The sequence below is a fragment of the Eulemur rufifrons genome, chromosome 13, assembly GCF_041146395.1.
Source record: "Eulemur rufifrons isolate Redbay chromosome 13, OSU_ERuf_1, whole genome shotgun sequence".
NCBI lineage: Eukaryota > Metazoa > Chordata > Mammalia > Primates > Lemuridae > Eulemur > Eulemur rufifrons.
Window position 1 is genome coordinate 1,093,607 of NC_090995.1, and position 20,817 is coordinate 1,114,423.

At 45.4% G+C, this 20,817-nt stretch overlaps 1 protein-coding gene across 2 annotated transcripts in view; it reads left to right on the forward strand.

The window, feature by feature from the left end:
• The window catches only part of MANBA (mannosidase beta), a 116,600-nt gene that overhangs the window by 44,311 nt on the left and 51,472 nt on the right, over positions 1 to 20,817 (forward strand). For both annotated transcript variants that reach the window (XM_069485466.1, XM_069485465.1), the window contains exons 6-7: positions 7,174 to 7,349; positions 8,608 to 8,718. In XM_069485466.1, the coding sequence (XP_069341567.1) occupies positions 7,174 to 7,349; positions 8,608 to 8,718 (287 nt within the window). The remainder of the gene's footprint in view (positions 1 to 7,173; positions 7,350 to 8,607; positions 8,719 to 20,817) is intronic.

The window sequence follows — 20,817 nt, forward strand, 5'->3', positions numbered from 1 at the left end:
CGTTCACGTTGAGTAAGTTTGTATTGATATGTGGGACATTGTTCTGTTCATCATGTTGGATGATATTATTTTATTTTCCCTCTTATGCTATTCTTTTATAAGAGCTGTGAACTTCACCTCTTGGGTGTTTTTACACTGGTTGGTATCTATTGTGCTATTCCATGTATAAAGAACTTTTGAGCATTTCTTGTAGGGCAGGCCTCGTAGTGACAGATTCCGTTAGTGTTTGCTTATTTGGAAAGGTCTTTATTTCTCCATCATTTATGAAACTTAGTTTTGCAGGATACAAAATTCTTGGCTGGCAGTTTTGTTTATGAATACTAAAAATGGGGCCTGAATCCCTTTGGGCTTGTGTGGTCTCCCCTGAGAAGTCTGGTATTAGCCTAATGGTTTTTTTCTTTGTAGGTTAGTTGTTGCTTTCATCTTGCAGCTTGCATAATTTTCTCCTTCATTTTGACTTTGCCCAGGTTGATGGTGATGTGTCCTTGGGGATGTTCTATTTGCTATGAATCTTCTCAGAGCTCAATGACTATTTTGTATCTGAATGTCTGAATCTCTGGTGATACCAGGGAAGCTCTCCTCAATAATTCCTTTGAATAGGTTTTCCATGCTTTTTGATTTTTCTTCTTCTCCCTTAGGGACATCTATAATTCATATGTTGGCTAATTTCACACAGTCCCATATTTCTCTGAGTGATTGTTCATTTTTCTTTATGACTTTTTCTGCATCTTTGACTGACTGGATTAGTTCAAAAGCCTTGTCTTCAGGCTCTGAGATTCTTTCTTCTGCTTGGTCTAATCTGTTGTTGAAGGTTTCTGCTATATTTTGTAATTCCCTAAATGACTCTTTCATTTCTTTAAGTTCTGTTATATTCTTTCTTATGTTGTCTGTCTGTTTAGTGAGCTTTTCATATTTTTCATTCATGTCCTGAAATATTTTTTTGGTTTCTTTGTGTTGGTTTTCAACTTTTTCTTCAATTCCTTTCAACTTGTTTGCCACCCATATTCTGAATTCCACTTCTGACATTTCTACAATTTTCTTTTGGTTGGTGTTCATTGCTGTGGATCTATCCTTTGGGGGTTTCAAACCAACTTGTGTTTTCATGTTGTCAGAATTCGTTTTCTTTCTCTGTTTCTCCCTCCCTCCCCACCTCCCTTTCTTTTCCTTCTTTCCTCCCTCTCTCTCATTGTCCTTCCTTCCGTCCTTCCTTTTTCAGAATATTATGGGAGTACAAACATTTTGGTTACATAAATTGCATTTGTACCATTTGAGTCGATGTATTAAGTGTGCTAATCTCCCAGGGTTTCTTCTCATCTGAAACCTCTTCTCTCAGCTTAGGGCTGATAGGTTTGCAGCACACCCGTTTTCCTTTGCTGGGATATCAAATCTCCTTTGCTCTCCCACTTGGTGAGAAGGAGGAGAAATCCCTAGGTAGCACTTCTGTGTCTTACTCTGCAGGATGGACCTGGGTGGAGAGGGGCAGATATACTGAGAGTCTGTAACACAGCTGTCCTCCTGTGTCGTCTTGTTCCCCTGTGGTTGTCACAATCCAAGCTAGTGCTGGGGGATATTCATTTGGCTTGGTGTGTTGGTCCTTAGATCACTGTTGAAAGCTCAGGCAGGGGACTGGGAAAGTCCGTCTCCATGGAGGCAGATGTCATGCCGTGGCTGGTGCCTGGGCAGGGTTGCAGGACCTTGGTGGGTGCTTGTCTGCATCACAGGACTGTAGCCAGTGGCGGACCAAGTCATGGGACCTTGGTGGATGCTTCAGCATGTCATAGGACTGCAGCCGGTGGCGGGGCATATTGCGGGATCTTGGCACTTGCCTAGGCACATCACAGGACCACAGCTGGCAGCAGAGCAGGTTGTGGGACCTTTTTGGGTGCCTGGGTGCATTGTGGGACTGCAGCTGGTGGTGAGGTGGGTCGTGGGAAGTTGGTGGGTGCCTGTGTGGGGTGCAGGACCTCGGCAGGCACCTGAGCAGGTTATGGGATGTAGACCAGTGCCCGGGCAGGTTGTGAGACCTTGGTCGGCACCTGAGCACTCGCAGGGCTGCGGCTGGAGGCCGGGCAGTTTATAGGAATTGGTGGAAGCCTGTGTGAGGCACGCGACCCTGGCAGGCACCTGGACAGGCGCGGGGGGGGGGGGGGGGGGGTGAGGGTGGCGTCTAGGTTGGTGCCTGGGAGGGTTGTGGGACTGCAGCCAGCCACGGGTGGCTCGTTGAGCCACAGTGGTGGTCCACCTGCAGCTAGCGGGGCGTGGAGATGCTTGGCGCCCTGCCAGGGTGTCGCAGTGACTGAGGCTCTTCCTCCAGCCAGCTTCAACTGGGGCAGCTGCTGCCGTGTGACTCAGGTGGCAGTGGTGATGCTGTTGAGGTGGCAAGATGTCGGTGGCAGATGGCGAGGGCTGGTGGGCACCTGCTCTGCTCAGATCCCCGGGAGACAGCCGGTGGCGGGGTTGGGGCATGCACGGTACCCAGTCACGGTGTGGCGAGAGTCCCTACCCTCCCTGGCCCCGCGGGGGCGATGGGGGGGGGTGGCGCAGCGGAGCCGACCCTCTGCAGACCGGGTGCTCTGGGTCTGAGAGTGCAGAATGGCTGTTGCAGCGACCCAGCATCCGAAGCCAGTGGGACCCCACTGTGCCCGGTCTCCAGTGCCACAATGCTGCGGTCTCCGAGCAGCCCCCTGATCAGCTCGGTCGCCTGCGGTGGTCGGGGAGCCCCTCGCGGCTGGGAGCCCTGGAGACCTGTCCCCTGACCCTTCCCCACATGTGGACATCCCCCCAGGTACCCTCTGACCTTCCCGAGCAGATCACCCCACCTCTATATCCCCCACTTTGGGTGTCTTTGGTGGCTTCTCTGATGATTCACAGTGTTCTCCGAGATGGTCCGTGCATGAGTGACCTCTGCCCGCAACCCTTGGTCCTGTCCTAGAGAGCGGCGAGTGCTGGCTGCTCCTAGGCCACCGTCTTCGTCCCGCCCCCCCCCCCACCTGTTTTTAAAAAAGAAACTTCAGTCATTTAACTTAAACCTTAAAACGCGTCATGGCTGGAACCACATTCTCCGCCGTCCCCCGGTGGCCTTCCTGGTTGAGGTCATGCGAACAAGCTACGGACAATCATCTCTCGTGCGTGGGCGCAGGACGCCAGCGAGGGCCGCGCGTTGCAGAGGGGACCCGCCAGCCTCGCCGGGACACCGCCTGGATGAAGAGCGAGTCGCCTGCCTGCGCCTGGAGCTGTTCGCTCAGCGCGAGGAGAGGATGCCAAACTCGGTCCAGCTGGAAGGGCGAGCTCCCCAGGGGAATCTGGGGGACGCGGCGATCCTTTCCCTTTCCCACCCCGCCCCCACCCCGGCACTCGGTCCCCGCGTGGAACGATCTCGCATTCCACTGCCGGAGAGCCGGGGTGGCAGGTGGTTCTTCAGGACGTGGCGGCTTGTTAATGCTGGGAGCCGATGACGGGCAGCCGTATTCTAGAAATGGGTCTTCAGTTATAAGATGGAGCTCTCCTTAACTACAGATAGGATTGTGCATTTTTAATTTAGCAAGTGAAAAGAAGTGACCAATTACTATCAGGAAAGTTATTGGTTATTTAAGACTTTGTGAACCTAAACTGCTTAGTTTCCTAGGTGCTATTACTACTAGAAGGAACGGCTTTACTCCATTTGGAAGAAGAGGGCAAAAAAATGTTGGTATAGTGTATGGTGATGACATTATAGGCTCATAGACCTTCGTGTTGTGTTTTTTTTTGAGACAGAGTCTCACTCTGTTGCCCAGGCTAGAGTGCCGTGGCGTCAGCCTAGCTCACAGCAACTTCAAACTCCTGGGCTCAAGCGATCCTCCTGCCTCAGCCTCCCGAGTAGCTGGGACTACAGGCGTGCGCCACCATGCCTGGCTAATTTTTCTGTATATATTTTTAGCTGTCCGTATAATTTCTTTCTACTTTTTTAGTAGAGACGGGGTCTCGCTCTTGCTCAGACTGGTCTTGAACTGCTGACCTTGAGCAATCCCTCCCCCCACCCCCTGGCCTCCCAGAGTGCTAGGATTACAGGCATGAGCCACTGCGTCCAGCCCATGTTGTGTTTTTAATTCTATAGCCTTAGTTTTTTCATTGTGTGCTCCAGAGGAGTGTGGGTTCGCTTGAGAACCTTCCATGTTCAAAGCAAGAGAAACTGGGGGATTTTGCCAATGAACTTTGGTATTACGCTATTTATTTTCCTGCCAGAGGCTGTCACCAACAGCTGATTCTCTTACAGAAGAGGAAGTGACAAGAAACAGCAAAGGAGCAGGCTTGTTTGGTAGGTGCTAAGAGGACAATTAAAATCTTTAGGTGGAGATTAAAGAGAAGTCAATTTCAAATCAGTATAAAGAAGGTCTTTACAGTAGCCAAGGCTAGCAAAAATGGAAAGGCTATTTTGTGAGGCAGAGTTTTGTGGTCATTAGGGATGTTTAAAGAAGGGTTAGAATGGCCTTTTGGGTGGAATATTCTAGGGCAGGGATCAGCAGACTAGAGCTAGGCTTTTGGGGCCATGTGGCAACTGCTCAGCTCTGCTGTTTTAGTGCAAGGCAGCAAAACAATGTGTAAACAAATGAATGTGGCTGTTCTGTTAGTCTGTTTGGGCTGCCCTAGCAAAATATCATAGACAGCATGGCTTAAATGACAGAGGCTATTTCACACAGTTCTGGAGGCTGGGAAGTCCAAGATCAAAGTGCTGGCCAGTTCGGTTTCTGGTGAGGCTCTCTCTCCGGCTTGCAGACAGCCGCCTTCTTGCTGTGTCTTCACCTGGTGTGTGTATGGGGTGGGGGATGGGGGGGTGGAGAGAGAGAGACAGAAAGAGAGAGATCTTCTTCTTATAAGGCCACAGTCCTAGCCGATTACTGCCCCACTCTTATGACCTCATTTAACCTTAGGTAGCTCATAAAAAGGTGGGGATTAGGTCTTCAAAATATGCATTGAGGAGGGGGGATACAATTTAGTCCACAGCAGCTGTGTTCCAATAAAACTTTATTTAAAACAATGGGAGGTGGGCCAGATTTGGCCCAAGGCCCATAGTTTGCTAGCCTGTTACATAGAGGGAATCAAACACTGGTGAGAGAGTAGACTCGGTGATGTATCAGCTGATAGCTTCAAAACCTGGAGGCTCTGAGTGGGTGACCTGGCAAATTGGCTGGATCAGAACAAATCTCATTCAGGGCTCATTGACTCATGTTTCTCAGAATGAATCATTTAACAAATAAAAATAGTTCTTAAGTCCAGGATTAATTTTACTTGAGTGTGCATGAGATCCATCTGTACTTTTGGCTGATGGGGGATACAAACGCTGAGCTGTGCCGTGATCATCTTTAGGACAGGCCTGGTGTGGGGCTGCGGTTTTATAAGCAGTGCCAGCAATAGAGTCTTTGGTCGCTGATCAGCGTATAAACCTATCTTTTCTTTACTTTGCAGCAAAGCCGTGATTATCAATCCCCTCCTTATTCGTAGGAGAAGGGTCCCTAGGATATTTCTCGGGCGATAATCTTCTCCCTCCCCTTCTGCAGAGAGAAAAGCAGAAGCTGCTAAACAGGAGCTCCCTCCGCGTCTTGCCACAAACCGTGCAAACTCAAGTGCATCTGCGTCGGTCGCTGCTCTTGTCCTTCCTTTCTGTGGCAGTCAAGAAGGAGAACCTTCGCTGCTGGCTCTAACTCCCTGTCCCTCCAGCCTTTTTGGGGATCTCATCACTGTTTCCTTCAGTGTAAGCTGAAAAAAGTGTCTGGTTTTTTTTTTTTTTTTAATCACCCTGCTCTTGCCCAAATTCTATCTTATTTAAAAATCAAAACCAAACACCAATCCAATTCCGGAGACATTAAACAATGTAAATTGAACAGGAGATGGAGGAAAGGGTTATACTGCACATATATAAAACTCTACTTTAAAACTCTCGTGAAGCATTCCGCCCTACCTCCGAGTTCCACACCCAAAGTTCCATTCCTCACGGCCGCCCCCTCATCTTTCTTTGTCCCCTGTAACTCTCCTCTTCAGTCCTGTTCTACCTTCTTCTTCCCGACCGCCAGTTTTCTTTGCCTCCTCTCTGTTTCTGGAGTTTCCAGGTGTCACTTTCCACATCTTTTTGCACAGACAGAGATTGTGTGCTTTCTGCTTCTTCCAAATGCAAACCGGCACGTCCCTGGGCCCCTCGTGATGCTTATAAAATGCAGCATGATCGTGTTATGCATTTTGATGAGAACTCTTCAGTGACTCCCCATTGGTTCAGGGTGACTGCCAAACTTCTCGGTGATCCTGAAAGACCCAGTGTGATCTGGACCCTGCTTCCCTCTTCAGTCAGGCCAGCCAGCCCCCTTCCCGGCTCCCTCCTTGCCCGGGTTCCTTGTGGCGGTGTTGCTCGTGGTCACTCACTGGCCTTCAGGCTCCTCTCTGTGTCCGGAATACTCGTCGCTTCCCCTGCAGGGAGCTGAGACACTCTTGTGGTTTCCACGGGCGCTGCTTTCTAGCAAAAGCTTCCTCCACCCTCTCTGTGCTAGAAATGGTTCCTTACTTCATGTGTCTGTTTCTCAGAACCACCTTTCATCCCAACCATCCTGGCATTGTCCCGCTTTTGTACTTGTCTACATCCACTGACTCTTAGCTCACCAGGCCGGGAGTCACGTTTATCCTGGTCACCATTTAATCCCCAAAACTTAGCGAAGCACACAGCACATAGAAAGTTCTCAGTAAATATTTCTTGGATAGACTACATTTAAAATATATCTCTATTTTTTCACATTTGATTACTTCTAATACTTATAAACTTATAGTTTATTACATCGCTTTAAAAGCCTCAATATTTTTCCTTTACTTTAGAAAAAGAAACAAATGTGTATTATTCTTGGAAAATTTACGTTGTCTTTGCATTTGTCATTTTCTGTTTATGCCCTATTTATAAAGTTTTAATGACTTACGATGTGTTTAGAGTGCAAGTCTATATAAAATATATAATGTTAGTTATTCTCCTTCAGAACGAAGGATTAAACTCTAAAGATTGAAAGAAAATTTCCACTGAGAGTTTGATTATGATAGCATCGTGGAGCCCTTGCTGGTTTAGAAGTTGCTTTGGTCTTACCTTCAATGAATCCTGAGGATGTGCAGGGATAATGCTCAGCATATTATATATACATTTTTCTTTTCCTCTTTATGCTTTAGATAACAGAGCCAAGGAGTGGCAACTTGAAATACAGTCTTCTTTTGATGTTGTCAGCTCAAAGCCAGTTGGTGGCCAAGTGATCGTAGCCATCCCTGAATTGCAAACACAGCAGACATACAAAATTGAACTTCAACCTGGGGAAAGGATTGTTAACCTATTTCTGGAAATTAACAAGGTGAATGATGATACTTTCTGAGAAGCGCTAGATGAAAAGCAATACCTGTTCAAAAGAAATAGAAAGAGTGGACTGAGTATGAAAGAAAAAAATCTGCTTTCTCCATTTATATTTTTCATTTTCTCCTCTATTTTTAACCTCTCATATATTTAGTTTGAGTGTGAGATAAGGAATGATTTTCCCCAAATTTTCAGATTAAGAAAATGGAGACTATGTGATTAATTTGGTAACCTTTTCATTTGTTTTATTTTTATCGTTATGTTTTAATTTTTTTGTACAGTATTTGTAGTATCCTGAATCTAAAATACATTCTATGCAGTATAGTTAAATAGCAGCCATTATTTTTGGTACTTGTCAATTATTTGAATATTGGTGCTTATTCTACATGTGAAATTCTAATTCTAAACTCATGATCTTTCATAGGTTGGAGTGGGATGGATTTTCCCTTTGCTGCTTCCTTTTCCTGTTCCTCCAACTGACGATTGTGAACTGGAAAGGATGGGGCAAAATAACATTCAGTCACTGTCCAGATAAAGGAAAACTCAAAATGTTTTCTAGCTCTTGACTTGAAAGAAGAATAAACTTCAAAGTCCAATTCTAAGTGTTAAGAGTGTAGAATAAATCTAAGCTTCAGTGTTAGGAAGAGTTGTTTTTCTGAACAGACTGTCATTCTGTTCCTTCCTTTCCCTTTTGATATATTAATGTGTGCTAAACTCCTTGGATGTGGATTTTAAAATGTTATCAATGGGCCGGGCGTGGTGGCTCACGCCTGTAATCCTAGCACTCTGGGAGGCCGAGGCGGGTGGATCGCTCGAGGTCAGGAGTTCGAGACCAGCCTGAGCAAGAGCGAGACCCCGTCTCTACTAAAAATAGAAAGAAATTATATGGACAACTAAAATATATATATACAAAAAATTAGCCGGGCATGGTGGCGCATGCCTGTAGTCCCAGCTACTTGGGAGGCTGAGGCAGGAGAATCGCTTAAGCCCAGGAGTTTGAGGTTGCTGTGAGCGAGGCTGACGCCACGGCACTCACTCTAGCCTGGGCAACAGAGTGAGACTCTGTCTCAAAAAAAAAAAAAAAAAAATGTTATCAATGGATTGGTATGATTTGGCATGATATAGATAGATTTATATTGTTTTAGAACCAAGAGTTTCTGTGCTTGACTATATGAGAAATTGGTATAATGCTCTGAACCATATTATTTTGCTGCAAATATGACACATTACTTAAAATGACTTATCTTATGTCTTAAAAGAATATTACTGTAAGAACTTGGTGGCCTCATGGACATGGAAACCAGACTGGGTACAACATGACAATTCTTTTTGAACTACATGGAGGCTTAAATATTGAAAAATCAGCAAAGGTAAGTAAGCACTTTAAAATATTTTGTGAAAAATTTTATTTCTCGTTCAAATAGCATACAAATAGATCTACACAAATAGATCTTTGTAGGAAAAGAAAAAACCAACAAAACTCTTACAGCTCCACCACTCAGAGATAATGTCTAGTAACAACATTCAAAAGCTTCTCTGTATCTGTGTGTATTTATATTTTTTAATGGGTCAGACTTTATGTATTATTTTGTCAATAAATATTCTCCTACTATGCTTTTAAATTGTACTTTATATCACAGTAATACATATGTATCATTTTAAAGCTCAAATATCACTAGAAGGTTCATATGAAAAATAAGATCCTTTGCCCAACACTTCCTATTCCTACTCCCCAGAACCAATAATTTTTAATGTTTACTTATGTCTTCTCATTTTTCTAAATAAGATGCTTCTACTGCTGTTTTCTAATTTTTCAGTCCTGCCCAATTTGGGATACAGCACTAAGAATTGGAAAGAACTGGTCTTTCTTATTTATTAGCTGCAGGCTACTTAGTCTCAAAATATGTAAAATAGGGACAGTAAAGATGAGATAACTTGGCTTTGGCTTACAGTGTATAGGAAGTAGAAGGAGTGCTAATCCGCTTCATAGATTTCCTTCTTTTCCCAACACCCATATTTGGTGTTCACAATTGGCTGAGGGTCGCACTCTGGTGTCCCCTCTCACGTTTGGCATTATCTGTTCTGTAGGCCAGACAGCGTGCTGAGGTTCGGGGTACGTCCTTCAGGAGCTCATTTCCTGTTTTTCTTTTGTTCAGTCCTACTACGAATTTTCTGAGACACTGTGACTGTGTGTGTGTGCGTGTGTGCATGTGAGTGTGTGTGGGTGCATGTGTGCATGTGTGTGAATGTGTGCCTGTGAATGTGTGTGTGTGCATGTGAATGTGTGCATGCATGTGTGCATGTGTGTGCACATGAGAGTGTGCGTGTGTGCGTGCATGTGTGAACATGTATGTCCATGTGAGCGTGTGCATGTGAGTGTACACATGTGAGTGTGTGCATGTGTGTGTGCATGTGAGTGTATACATGTGTCCATATGTGTGCATGTGTGCATGTGAGTGTGTCCATGTGTGTGAATGTGTGCATGTGTGTGCATGCATGTGTGCTTGTGTGCACATGAGAGTGTGCATGTGCGCACATGTGTGAACATGTATGTCCATGTGAGCATGTGCGTGTGAGTGTACATATGTGAATGTGTGCATGTGTGTGCATGTGAGTGTGCATGTGCGTGCATGCATGTGTGCATGTGTGTGCATGTGCATGTGTGCATGTGTGCATTGTGTGCGTGTGCATGTGTGCATGTGTGTGCATGTGACTGTGTGCATGTGTGTGAGCGTGTGCATGTGAGTGTATACATGTGAGTGTGTCCATGTGTGTACATGTGTGCATGTGAGTGTGTGCACGTGCGTGACCATGTGAGTGTGTGCATCAATGTGAGCACGTGCGTGTGTGTGCCTGTGAGTGCGTGAGCGTGCATGTGCATGTGTGTGTGTGCGTGCATGTGTGTGTGAGTGTGTGTGCGTGTGTGTGTGTGCGTGTGTGTGTGTGTGCGTGTGTGCACATGCACATGCACAGGGAGAGCGTCCCGGCCTGTCTAAAGGGCCAAAGCGCTCACTCTCATGCTGACCCTCTTAGCAGAGGACTTGTGCTCGCTCACGTGCCGAATTGCCTTGTCTTCATGAAAATGTAAAAATTAATGAGCCATTCTCATTTACAGCAGAGAAAGAAGAAACCCTTTTTTTCCTATTTGTGGAAATAATTTTGTTTCATTCAGGCTGATATGGTTGCCTCCTTTTTCGTCACACACGAAGTTGGCAGCTCTTGAGCGGAGCAGCAGTGACGGGAGGTGTGCCGCCCACGCCTTGCGCTAACGCGCGTGTGACACGCGCTTTTTGGCTGTGGCTGCTGCCGAGTTCGTTATTTTTGTGGCTCATTCATTCAGTGAGTACCGAGGGCACCTGCACTGCGTTCCAGCTGTCTTGCTGGGCCCTGGGGACAGGGCTGTGAGCACGACACTGCCTCCATTTCTCTGTGAGACCTTCATGGAGCTCATGATCTGCGTGGGAGGTTAAATCATTAAAAGAGCCACCGAGATAATGCGTGACAAGCACCCTGGAGGTACGGAGAGTACCGTGGGGGCACAGGGCAGGGGCATTCCGGGGAGATTACCGGAGAAGGTGACATCTATGTCTGAGGGATGAGTGGAATTTGGCCAAGCGACATAGAAAGAGCCAGAGGGAAAAGAACGTATGAAGGTCCAGAGACTCGAAGGAACATTGCGTGTTTGTGGAAGGGCAGAGACTTCAGCAGGGCTCTGCGGGTTTGGCGTGGAAGAACAAGCGGTGGAGCTGGGCAGGGGGGCGAGGACAAGCTCAGGGGGGCGAGGACAAGCTCCCGTGGGCCTGCTGAGCCACGTGCGGGAACCAGCACTGTCCCCAAAGCGGGGGGATTCCAGGAAGGATTGTAAGGACTTTACAAAGATTGTGTAAATCAGTTTGGACGAATGGCAAGAATGGACAGCCAGTTAGAAGACTGTGGTGGTCATTCAGGCACAAAATGATGACTGCTCAGTCCACGGAATTGCTCAGGGAATAGAGATTTAAGAGCTAACGTATCAGGCCTGATGAGATGGGGGTGGGAGAAAAGAAGGAGTTAAGAATGTTTCCTCGGTTGCTGGTCTGGGCTGCCGAACAGATGGCAGTTCTGTTCTTTGAGTTGAATTACTCACAAAGAAGAACGGGTTTGGGAGATGGGGCAGGGTGGAAATGACTCCATTGTTAGATGCATTTTGCGTGGAGTGATTGAGAGGTAGCCAAGGAATAATATCTGATGGGCATTTCCTTATATAGGATGAAGGATTAAGGATACAGATGTGTGAGTCAGCTGAATATAGTTCCTTGTAGCCTTGGTAGGGGATGGACTCTCTCGGGGCTGCGCAGAGAGGAGCGCTAGGCTGGACCCCAGGGAATCACGACAAGTAAGGGCGGGAGGGGGAAGCAGCCCGCAGAGCAATCTAGGAAGGAATGGTTGGAGAAGGGGAGGGAAAACCAGTTTGAGTGGGGCGGTCACAGATGCCACAGGGAGAGAGTATTGTAAGAAGCAGGGCATGTTCAAAGAGTGCCAAGTGGTGGGAGGGAGCTCAATGTAGAAAAGAATTGAGAAAGATCCTTTAGATTTGGCAGCAAGGAGATCACTAGTCACTTTAACCAAAATGAAAGTCAAATTGCAGTGGGTCGAGGAATGGCTGAAGGTGAGGAAACAGAGACGATGAATACAGGCAACTCCGAGAAAATGTTTGGCTGGGAGCCCTGCCTGAGCCATGCGGTCATGGTGGCCAGCTGGGATCACGAGATTGGCTACACGCAAGCAACTGGACAGATAAGTAAATATACTGAAGTAACGGGAGCCAGCCTGTTCACAGATGGAGGAGAAGCCAATACGGTGAACGTATGAATTTTAGTATGTCTAGATAGTAATAGATACAGAAATACACACACACACACACACACACACACATTTCCTAGTTCCTTCCCACACATTTCCTGGCTCCTAGAAAGAGGGGCACTCTAGCAGCAATGAATAGAGCCAGTTCCCACAGCTTGACTTTTGAGTACCACTTTCTGCTAAAGGAATCAGGGCCTTTGGACAAATGAGTGATCCGAGGCTGGGGCCTGGAATATCTTGCTGTGCCAGGAAGTGAGGAGGCACTCAAGAATGACTGACACAGGCCGGGCGCGGTGGCTCACGCCTGTAATCCTAGCACTCTGGGAGGCCGAGGTGAGAGGATCGCTCGAGGGCAGGAGTTCGAGACCAGCCTGAGCAAGAGCGAGACCCCATCTCTACTAAAAATAGAAAGAAATTATCTGGACAGCTAAAAATATATAGAAAAAATTAGCTGGGCATGGTGGCGCATGCCTGTAGTCCTAGCTACTCGGGAGGCTGAGGCAGGAGGATCACTTGAGCCCAGGAGTCTGAGGATGCTGTGAGCTAGGCTGACGCCACGGCACTCACTCTAGCCTGGGCAACAGAGTGAGACTCTGTCTCAAAAAAAAAAAAAAAGACCAACACTTTGAAAGGACACAGGAGCCAGCATACTGGGGCTCCCACTGGCCAAATCTGGGAAAATGTGAGCATTAAAATAAATAATGATAGTAAAAGATTATCACCCACTGAACAAAATAAAAAAATTTTTTGAGTGTGCACTGACATAAAGAAATAAATGGGAGAGAAAGGAAAGTTATTCCTTGAAGGGAAATGCCAACTAATAAATGTAGAAGGAATGATGGAACTAGGAAAATAACTGTTTGACTACTACCATGGTTCTAAGTAATTCAGGCAAGAAATATGAAGAGAGAGCAGAACGAGAGGGTAAAGTAGCATGAAATATGGGCTATTTCTATAGCCTCACAGCATCGCTCCGCAAAATGGTTATTAATTAGAGTGGGGAAAACAATGTAGTGGAGAAGCCTACTGGATATTGTCTTGATTAAGTGATTATCATCACCAATGAGACAAAGTGACGTCGTGTCCATCCGATAAGCTGCCACAAGAAGAACACGGCATCCCTTCTGTTTGTACTGCCAAAAGCAGATAACCTGGATCTAATTACGAGGAAGCAACAGACCAGTCCCATTTGCTAAAATCTTCAAATCTTCTGCAATCTTCAAAACTGTCAATGAAAGACTGAGGAACTGTTCCACGTTGGAAGAGACTGTAGAGATGCGGCAACTGGGTGCAGCGCGGGTGACCTTTTTGTTACAATGTTATTAGGGCAGCTGCTGAAACTTGAGTGGAGGTGGGGGTGGGGTATGCAGGAGTTCTTTGTACCATTGTTGCAGCTTTTCTGCAAGTTTGCAATGGTTTCAGCATAGAAAAGGATGCCATTAAGAGAATGAAAAGCAACAGCAAAGTCGTGATGGGAGGGGCTGGTAGAAAGGGAAAGGCTGAAAAGAGCGAAGAGTAGGAGATGGTGGACGAGAGAGACGGTGTCCACCACGCTAGTGGATGGATTTACTTGGGATGCGGGGCTCTGTATCCGCTGTAATTGGGGTAAGTGAAAAACATCACTTATGTAGAGGAAAGGTTGAAGCTTGAGGATGGAGGTAATTTTGAAGGTCTCTAAGGACCACTTAAAGCATATTTTCTTTCTGTGAAACTTGCAAACTCTTCTTTCAGTGGAGTTTTAAGAGGAAAAAGTGAACCTAAGAAAGAAAGTTTAAGGAGTTCTGGTCAAATAACTATTTTTCTGTCCTGAGAATTAGGAAGTAATGTCTGCTGAGCATGATGGGCAAGTTAGAAATTTGAGAAAAGTGGGGTGGGCACAGTGGCTCACACATGTAATCCCGGCACTTTGGGAGGCCAAGGCAGGAGGATCGCTTGAGGCCAGGAGTTCAAGACCAGCCTGAGCAACATAGCAAGACACCGTCTCTACAAAAAAAAAAAAAAAAAAAGTAATGCTTGGACACTGTAGCAAATAAAGATAGCCAAACAAAACACAGTAAAAATCTTCTCTAATTTCATTACCACCAGATTAAATGGTAACATTTCTTTTATTTTTATTTTTATTTTTATTTTTATTTTTTTTTGAGACAGAGTCTCACTCTGTTGCCCAGGCTAGAGTGAGTGCCGTGGCGTCAGCCTAGCTCACAGCAACCTCAAACTCCTGAGCTCAAGCGATCCTCCTGTCTCAGCCTCCCGAGTAGCTGGGACTACAGGCATGCGCCACCATGCCCGGCTAATTTTTTCTATATATATTTTTAGCTGTCCATATAATTTCTTTCTATTTTTTAGTAGAGGTGGGGTCTCACTCTTGCTCAGGCTGGTCTCGAACTCCTGAGCTCAAACGATCCGCCCACCTCGGCCTCCCAGAGTGCTAGGATTACAGGCGTGAGCCACCGCGCCCGGCCCAGGTAACATTTCTTTTAAAAAAAAGAAATTTGAGGAAAGTGAAAGCCTGAGATAGCCATTCTAGAAAAAGGTTTAGAAAGGGCTAAGGCAACGTGGTGGGATTGCCAGGCAGCACTGAGGGCCCAGCGAAGGCTGAAGACCGTGAGTCTCTTTATCTGAGTCAGAATACCTTTCCTCTGAAAGAATATTGATTTCTGGTTGTGACACGTTAGGCTGGTTGCTAGATGTTTCGCAAGGCATTGTGGTCCGTGGCAAGCCTTGGAATTGGTTCCTGGGCCTTCCGCCTCCCCTGCTTGTACCCCTGCCGATTGAGCCCCTTATATCTGAGCAGGACTTCAAAGTTTTAGGTGTGACTCTAGGGCTATACGATCTCTTTCTACCTTATTTGCTTCCGGATTTGTGGGTTTAATGCTACAGTTTTTGAAATTACCCTCTTATTTCTAAAATGTAATAAGAGCAATAATTCTCTGTCCTATAAGAGTCTGAAGGTACTATTTTATTTAGTCTGCTAAAATCTCATTAAAACATTTCCATCAGTTTTGTATTTTGCTCAGTGGAAGGTTCAGAAGGCAGCCGTGAAGGCGATTAAAAGGAAGAAAGGACAAAGGGATAAGATCATTCAACGTGAAGAATTGGGGCGGACGTGTTGGTGATTCTTTAGCTTCTTATCTGTGATGTTCTTTCCTTCTTCCAGGGTGGGGTGGGAGTGGACGAGGAGGTGAGCTTGGAGCAGAGCATGTGAGGTTGAGTTTAGTTATGGGGTCGGCGCTGTGGGAGTCAGGGCTGTTTCTACCAGAAAGCACAACCGAGGGCCATGTCGGAATTCACTTTTGGGAGCTTTGAAATAGTATTTGTGCCCGTTTGTCCATTTGACTGGGGTGCTGGGGGCTGGATCGCACGACCTCTTGTGCCTGCCCCGCTCCGTGACTGCCCGGTGAGGGACACCAGAGTGACAAGGACACCAGAGTGCGGGAAGAATCGAGCTCTTTGCAAGCTTCGGGAATCAGTGTGTGCTTTTGAAGTTTAGAAATTCATGCCAGATTTGGTAAGTGAGCCATGCCACCTACTTCACCTTTGTTTCCATCCAGGGTGGAAAAAATGCCTCCAGGGAATTCAATTTCTTAAGTCCTGAAGTTCTTGATCTTTTCAGATGATTTCAGACTTGCCGGTATCTCAGCAAGCGAGAGCTTGGACTGTTCCCTATCGTCACCACCTGCGTCCTGGCAGGGGTCTCTTAGCCTTGTTTCTTTCCAAGCCTTTCTCTGGTCGGAATGTGCTGGACTGCGATTCTTTTTTTATTTTTTGTTTATTGTGAAATATAACATATACAGAAAAACACACAGACCATCAGTGAAAAGCTTAATGTTATCAAAACAATGAGCCCTGATGTGACTGTCATTCTGATCAAGAAAGAGAAGGTTACTGGCCCTCATGTCTCGCGCCCCCCTCCCCTCTGGGGACCTTCCCCAGCCCACCCTCCCCCTCCCACAGACGCCCTGTCCTGACATCTGTCGCGCGTTGATTTCTCCCTGTTTTTGAACTTGATATGCGTGGAACCAGGCAGTGTGTGTTCTTTTGTGTCTGGCTACTTTGGCTCAACCTTGTGCTTGTGACATTTAGATACAGTGACCGGCCCTTATCTGCCGTTTCAGTTAGCAGCGGTCAACCTCAGTCTGAAGATAGTAGATGGAAAATTCCAGAAATAAACAATTCCTAAGTTTTAAATTGCTCACAGTTCCGAGGTGACGAGATCTCCTGCCGTCCTGCTCTCTCCTGAACTGTGAATCATCCCTTTGTCCCTCGTTACCCTCACTGTGTACGTGACCCTCGAAGTCACTTAGTGGCCGTCTCTGTTTCAGGTGGGAAAGCAAAGTCCGTACAGGGCCCGGTGTCCCCCGAGGTCTCAAGGTCTCGGCGTGTGTCTCTTGCCGACACCGGGAGGACGACTGTGCGCGCGGGTTCGGCTTCCCCAGCCAGTGCTAACCCGCCATCCGGAGCGGGGTCGGAGAGTCGCCTTTGCTGCACCCATGTGCTCACCCACACTCGGTACCGAGTCACCCGGGACAGCACAGCCGCTTCCTCATCGCTGGCCCCGCCTTATCTTGCCTCTGTTGCTTTTGTTTCCTGCCGGTTTTATTGTTCCCCGGGGCTTGCTTCGTGCAAAAATACTCATCGTTTTAAAATAGCCCTTCGAAATCCATCTGACTTCAGTTTTACAGCTTTCTCTCCTCTCTGCCACTGGATCGAGACGCGTGTTTTAATTTCTTGTTTGCTGAGTATGTCACGAGGCAGCAGCATGGATGACTCAGACAGAGGCTTGGGGACGTTGCAGATTCTGAATGCAGCCCATTGCTGCAGAAGCGTGCAGGACCAGAAAGAGAACACGGGCGCCCTGGAGGGAGGCGCATGCCTCTGTAGGGGATGCTGTAGATAAACGGAGTAAAAATATGCCCAGTCACTGTTTGTGCCATTTTCTGCCCAGGTTAATTGAGTGTTTTGATCCCACTGATTGATCATACTGAATTGACGAGGCAATATGTGCTGATGGCATAATAAATAGTTTTGAATAGCTATTATGGTTTGCATTTCTGGAAAAAAATAGGAAATCAGTTAGTTGATATTTCTTTTTAGCATAACTTATTTTATAAGAGTCTCCCTATATAAGGTAAATCATTTTGCTAAAAGTGATAGGAGGCGATTGCTGCTTATATTTGACCCTGGCATCTAGATGCTCCAATGAAATTATTGTAGGAAAATAGATACAGATAAAACACTGTAACAATATGTATTCTACCATCAATTAGAACTGGTATTTCACAGTTCCCAAGCCAGAAGAGGTAAAAGATTGCTAATAGCTATTACAATTAAAAAAGCAACTGGAATTTTTTATTTTTCTGTTTTTTTTTAAAATTTCACTTTGTTCTTTGTTTCTTAAATTCCTGTTTTCATCTTTGCAAATTCCACAGGGCAAAAAAAGAACATAGTGCTACTAGTGGAGTTTTTTGTGAGTGCTGCTCTTGACTTTCTAAAGACCTGAAAAGTACAGAGCCAAAGCATGTGGGATTCAGAACAATCGAGATGTTACTTCTGTATTGGGAGTTCACAGAGACTGTGAAGTGTATCCCCTTCTATTTTAGTTTCCTAGGGCTGTCATAACAAATTACGAAAAACTGAGTAGCTTAAAACAACAAGAATTTATTCTCTCACAATTCTGGAGGCTAGAAGTCCACCGATCAAGGTGTTGGCGGAGCCGTGTTCCTGCCGAAGACTCTGGGGCAGAATTCTTCCTTGCCTCTTCCAGCTTCTTGTCGTTGCCGGCAGTCCTTGGCGTCCTTAGCTCGTGGACACATTGCTCTCGTGTCTGTCCGCACCGTCACGTGGCCTTCTCCTTGCCTGTGTCTCAGTTTTCTTTTCTTTAGGTACACCAGCCATTGGATTAGGGCTCAGTATGAATGACCTCATTTTTTTTTTATTTCATCTTATTATTATGGGGGATACAGAATTTCAGGTTACATACATTGCCCATGTACCGCCTGTCCCCCCAAGTCAAAGCTCCAGGCGTGTCCATTCCCCAGACAGTGCGCGTTGCACCCATCATGTAGGTATATACCCATCCCCTCCTCGCATCCCCCCTCCCCGAGTCAGCACCTTCAAGCGTGACCATTCCCCAAACGGTGCGCAATGCACTCATTGTGTAGGCATACACCCATCCCCTCCTCCACCCCCCACTTCAGTCTGATGTCCGATTGGTGTCGTTCCCAGATGTGTATTTAGGTGATGATCAGGGAAACCAATTTTCTGGTGAGTACATGTGATGCTTGTTTTTCCATTCTTGGGATACTTCACTTAATAGAATGGGTTCCAACTCTCTCCAGGAGAACCGCAGAGATGTCGTATCTTCATTATTTCTTATAGCTGAGCAATATTCCATGGTATACATATACCACAGCTTACTAATCCAATCATGTATTGACGGGCATTTGGGTTGTTTCCACATCTTTGCTGTTGTGAATTGTGCTGCTATAAACACTCGGGTACATGTGTCTTTGTTATAGAATGACCTTTTTTCCTTTGGGTAGATGCCCAATAGTGGGATTGCTGGATCAGATGGCAGGTCTACTTGAATCTGTTTAAGATACCTCCATAATGCTTTCCACAGGGGTTGCACTAGTTTGCAGTCCCACCAGCAGTGTATGAGTGTTCCTGTCTCTCCACACCCACGCCAACATGTGTTGTTTTGGGATTTTTTGATAAAGGCCTGAATGACCTCATTTTAACTTAACTAAGTGTATCTCCAAATATCCTACTTCCAAATAAGGTCACATTTTGAGTTTCAGAGTAGACATGAATTTTCAGGGGACTTCAACCCAGTACACTTTCCTTTTGTCCTCCTTCCTGTCAAAAGTTTAAAGATTTCCAAAGTGGTGTAGAACGGTAGCTTCCCCAGGATGGGGCTGGGGAACAGTCAGCCCTAGATGCAGCTTGTAAGCGGGTACCTTGCGTGTAGATCGCACGTCGCCTGTTTGTTAATGTTACTGTGCACTGGCCATTCTGAACGATGCCATTGATAGAACACCCCGCCCATCTTTTGTTGGTCTAAGTTTTACCTAGGTGTGCAGTTACTCTTGAGTTTTAATAAAATATGTAGGCTTTCATGTAGCATGTTTTTGTTATTAATCCTTTAATAAACATTGTATTCTACATGGAAGTTAATTTGGAGAACTCTTAGTTATATAGTCGTCCCACTAGTTATATAGACACAGCTTCATACAGTCGTTTTGAAGCAAGTTCATGACAGTTTGGAATGATTTGAGCTTGCTTTGGACAGGGCTTGTATCTCCATTGCCTGCCTTATTACATATCCCTGCATTTAAAAGTACTGTCCATTAGAAATAAGCAACGGTAGCACAGTGATTATAAAAAAGAAGAAACTTAACATGAATTACCTCAATTTTGTCCTTCTATGTGATCTGTTGGAATTACCTTTATGTTTTAAATTAAAAATAGAGAAAAACGTGAACCGTAAGGTATATGTAAAATGTAATATTTTGCTTGTTAAGTGCCTATTTTAGTTCATATATTAAATATTCTAATTTTAATGGTATTTTTATAATTGAAATTTTTTCTTTTAAATTTGTTAATTGTTTTAAAACTAAAGAAAGAATCAAAGTAAACGTGACATCAGTGGTATTCGGATATTAAAAAAACCAAAATACGTTGGAATTCTTTTTGAAAGCACTGTGAACGCTTCAAACAGAGATCAGATGTGTGAGTTAGTCAGATAAGCCCATGCAGAAGGCGGTAGAATTGAAATAAAGAAGTCATTCTTGTATTTCTGGAAAGATTGCTGCAGAACTCACAGAACTTCAAACAACTGGATCATTGTTTCATAAACCTCTGCCACGGTCCAGGATAAAAGATGCTGCCTGTGTGGCCAATATTCACTGTAGAGTTCATGCAGTCAAAGAAATTAATCCCAAATTTGATCTCTGCCTCCTGGAAATCATTCTCCGAACTTTGTGGAATTCCCTATTTTGGAAACGTTTTTTTCTGTGTGATGTTTCTCAGAACTTTGGAAAAATGTTATTCATTCTTTCTAATCTCACCTCATCGATGGAAAAGCTGCAGAAAATCTTTTCTAGACAAGCTGGAAGGTTCATTAAGAAGCTGGGGCACAGTAGGGACGAAGTTTGCAAAGTTAATCTCGACTTTGAAGTGCTGTGTAATCCAGAGAAAACGTGGACACAGGTGAATCAGCTCAGAGTTTGCTCTCTGCTGCGTGCAGTTTTCCTCTACAAAGAGAAAAATCACAAAGTTATTGTTTTTTCCTGGTATAGTGTTAGATGACATCAATCAGATGAAACGTATTTGCAAATAGCTAGAATCTATCTTGAACAACGTGCAGTGAAATATCATGCTTTAAAAGTCTTCTTGGATGGTAAGTGCACAGAAATTTGGGGGAAGCCTATTTGCTGTGCAAAAACAAAAGTAAGGAAATGGACATTTACACAGAAAGAAGAATCAAATTTTGAAGAAGCGTGCCCGGAGAAACAACTAAAGATGTTGGTTGTATGTTGCCCTGGGAAATCCAAGGAGCAATGCCAAAGGCCCCGATCGGTGTCACTGAGAAATGAACACTTGCTGTAAATTGTCGTGTTCACTGT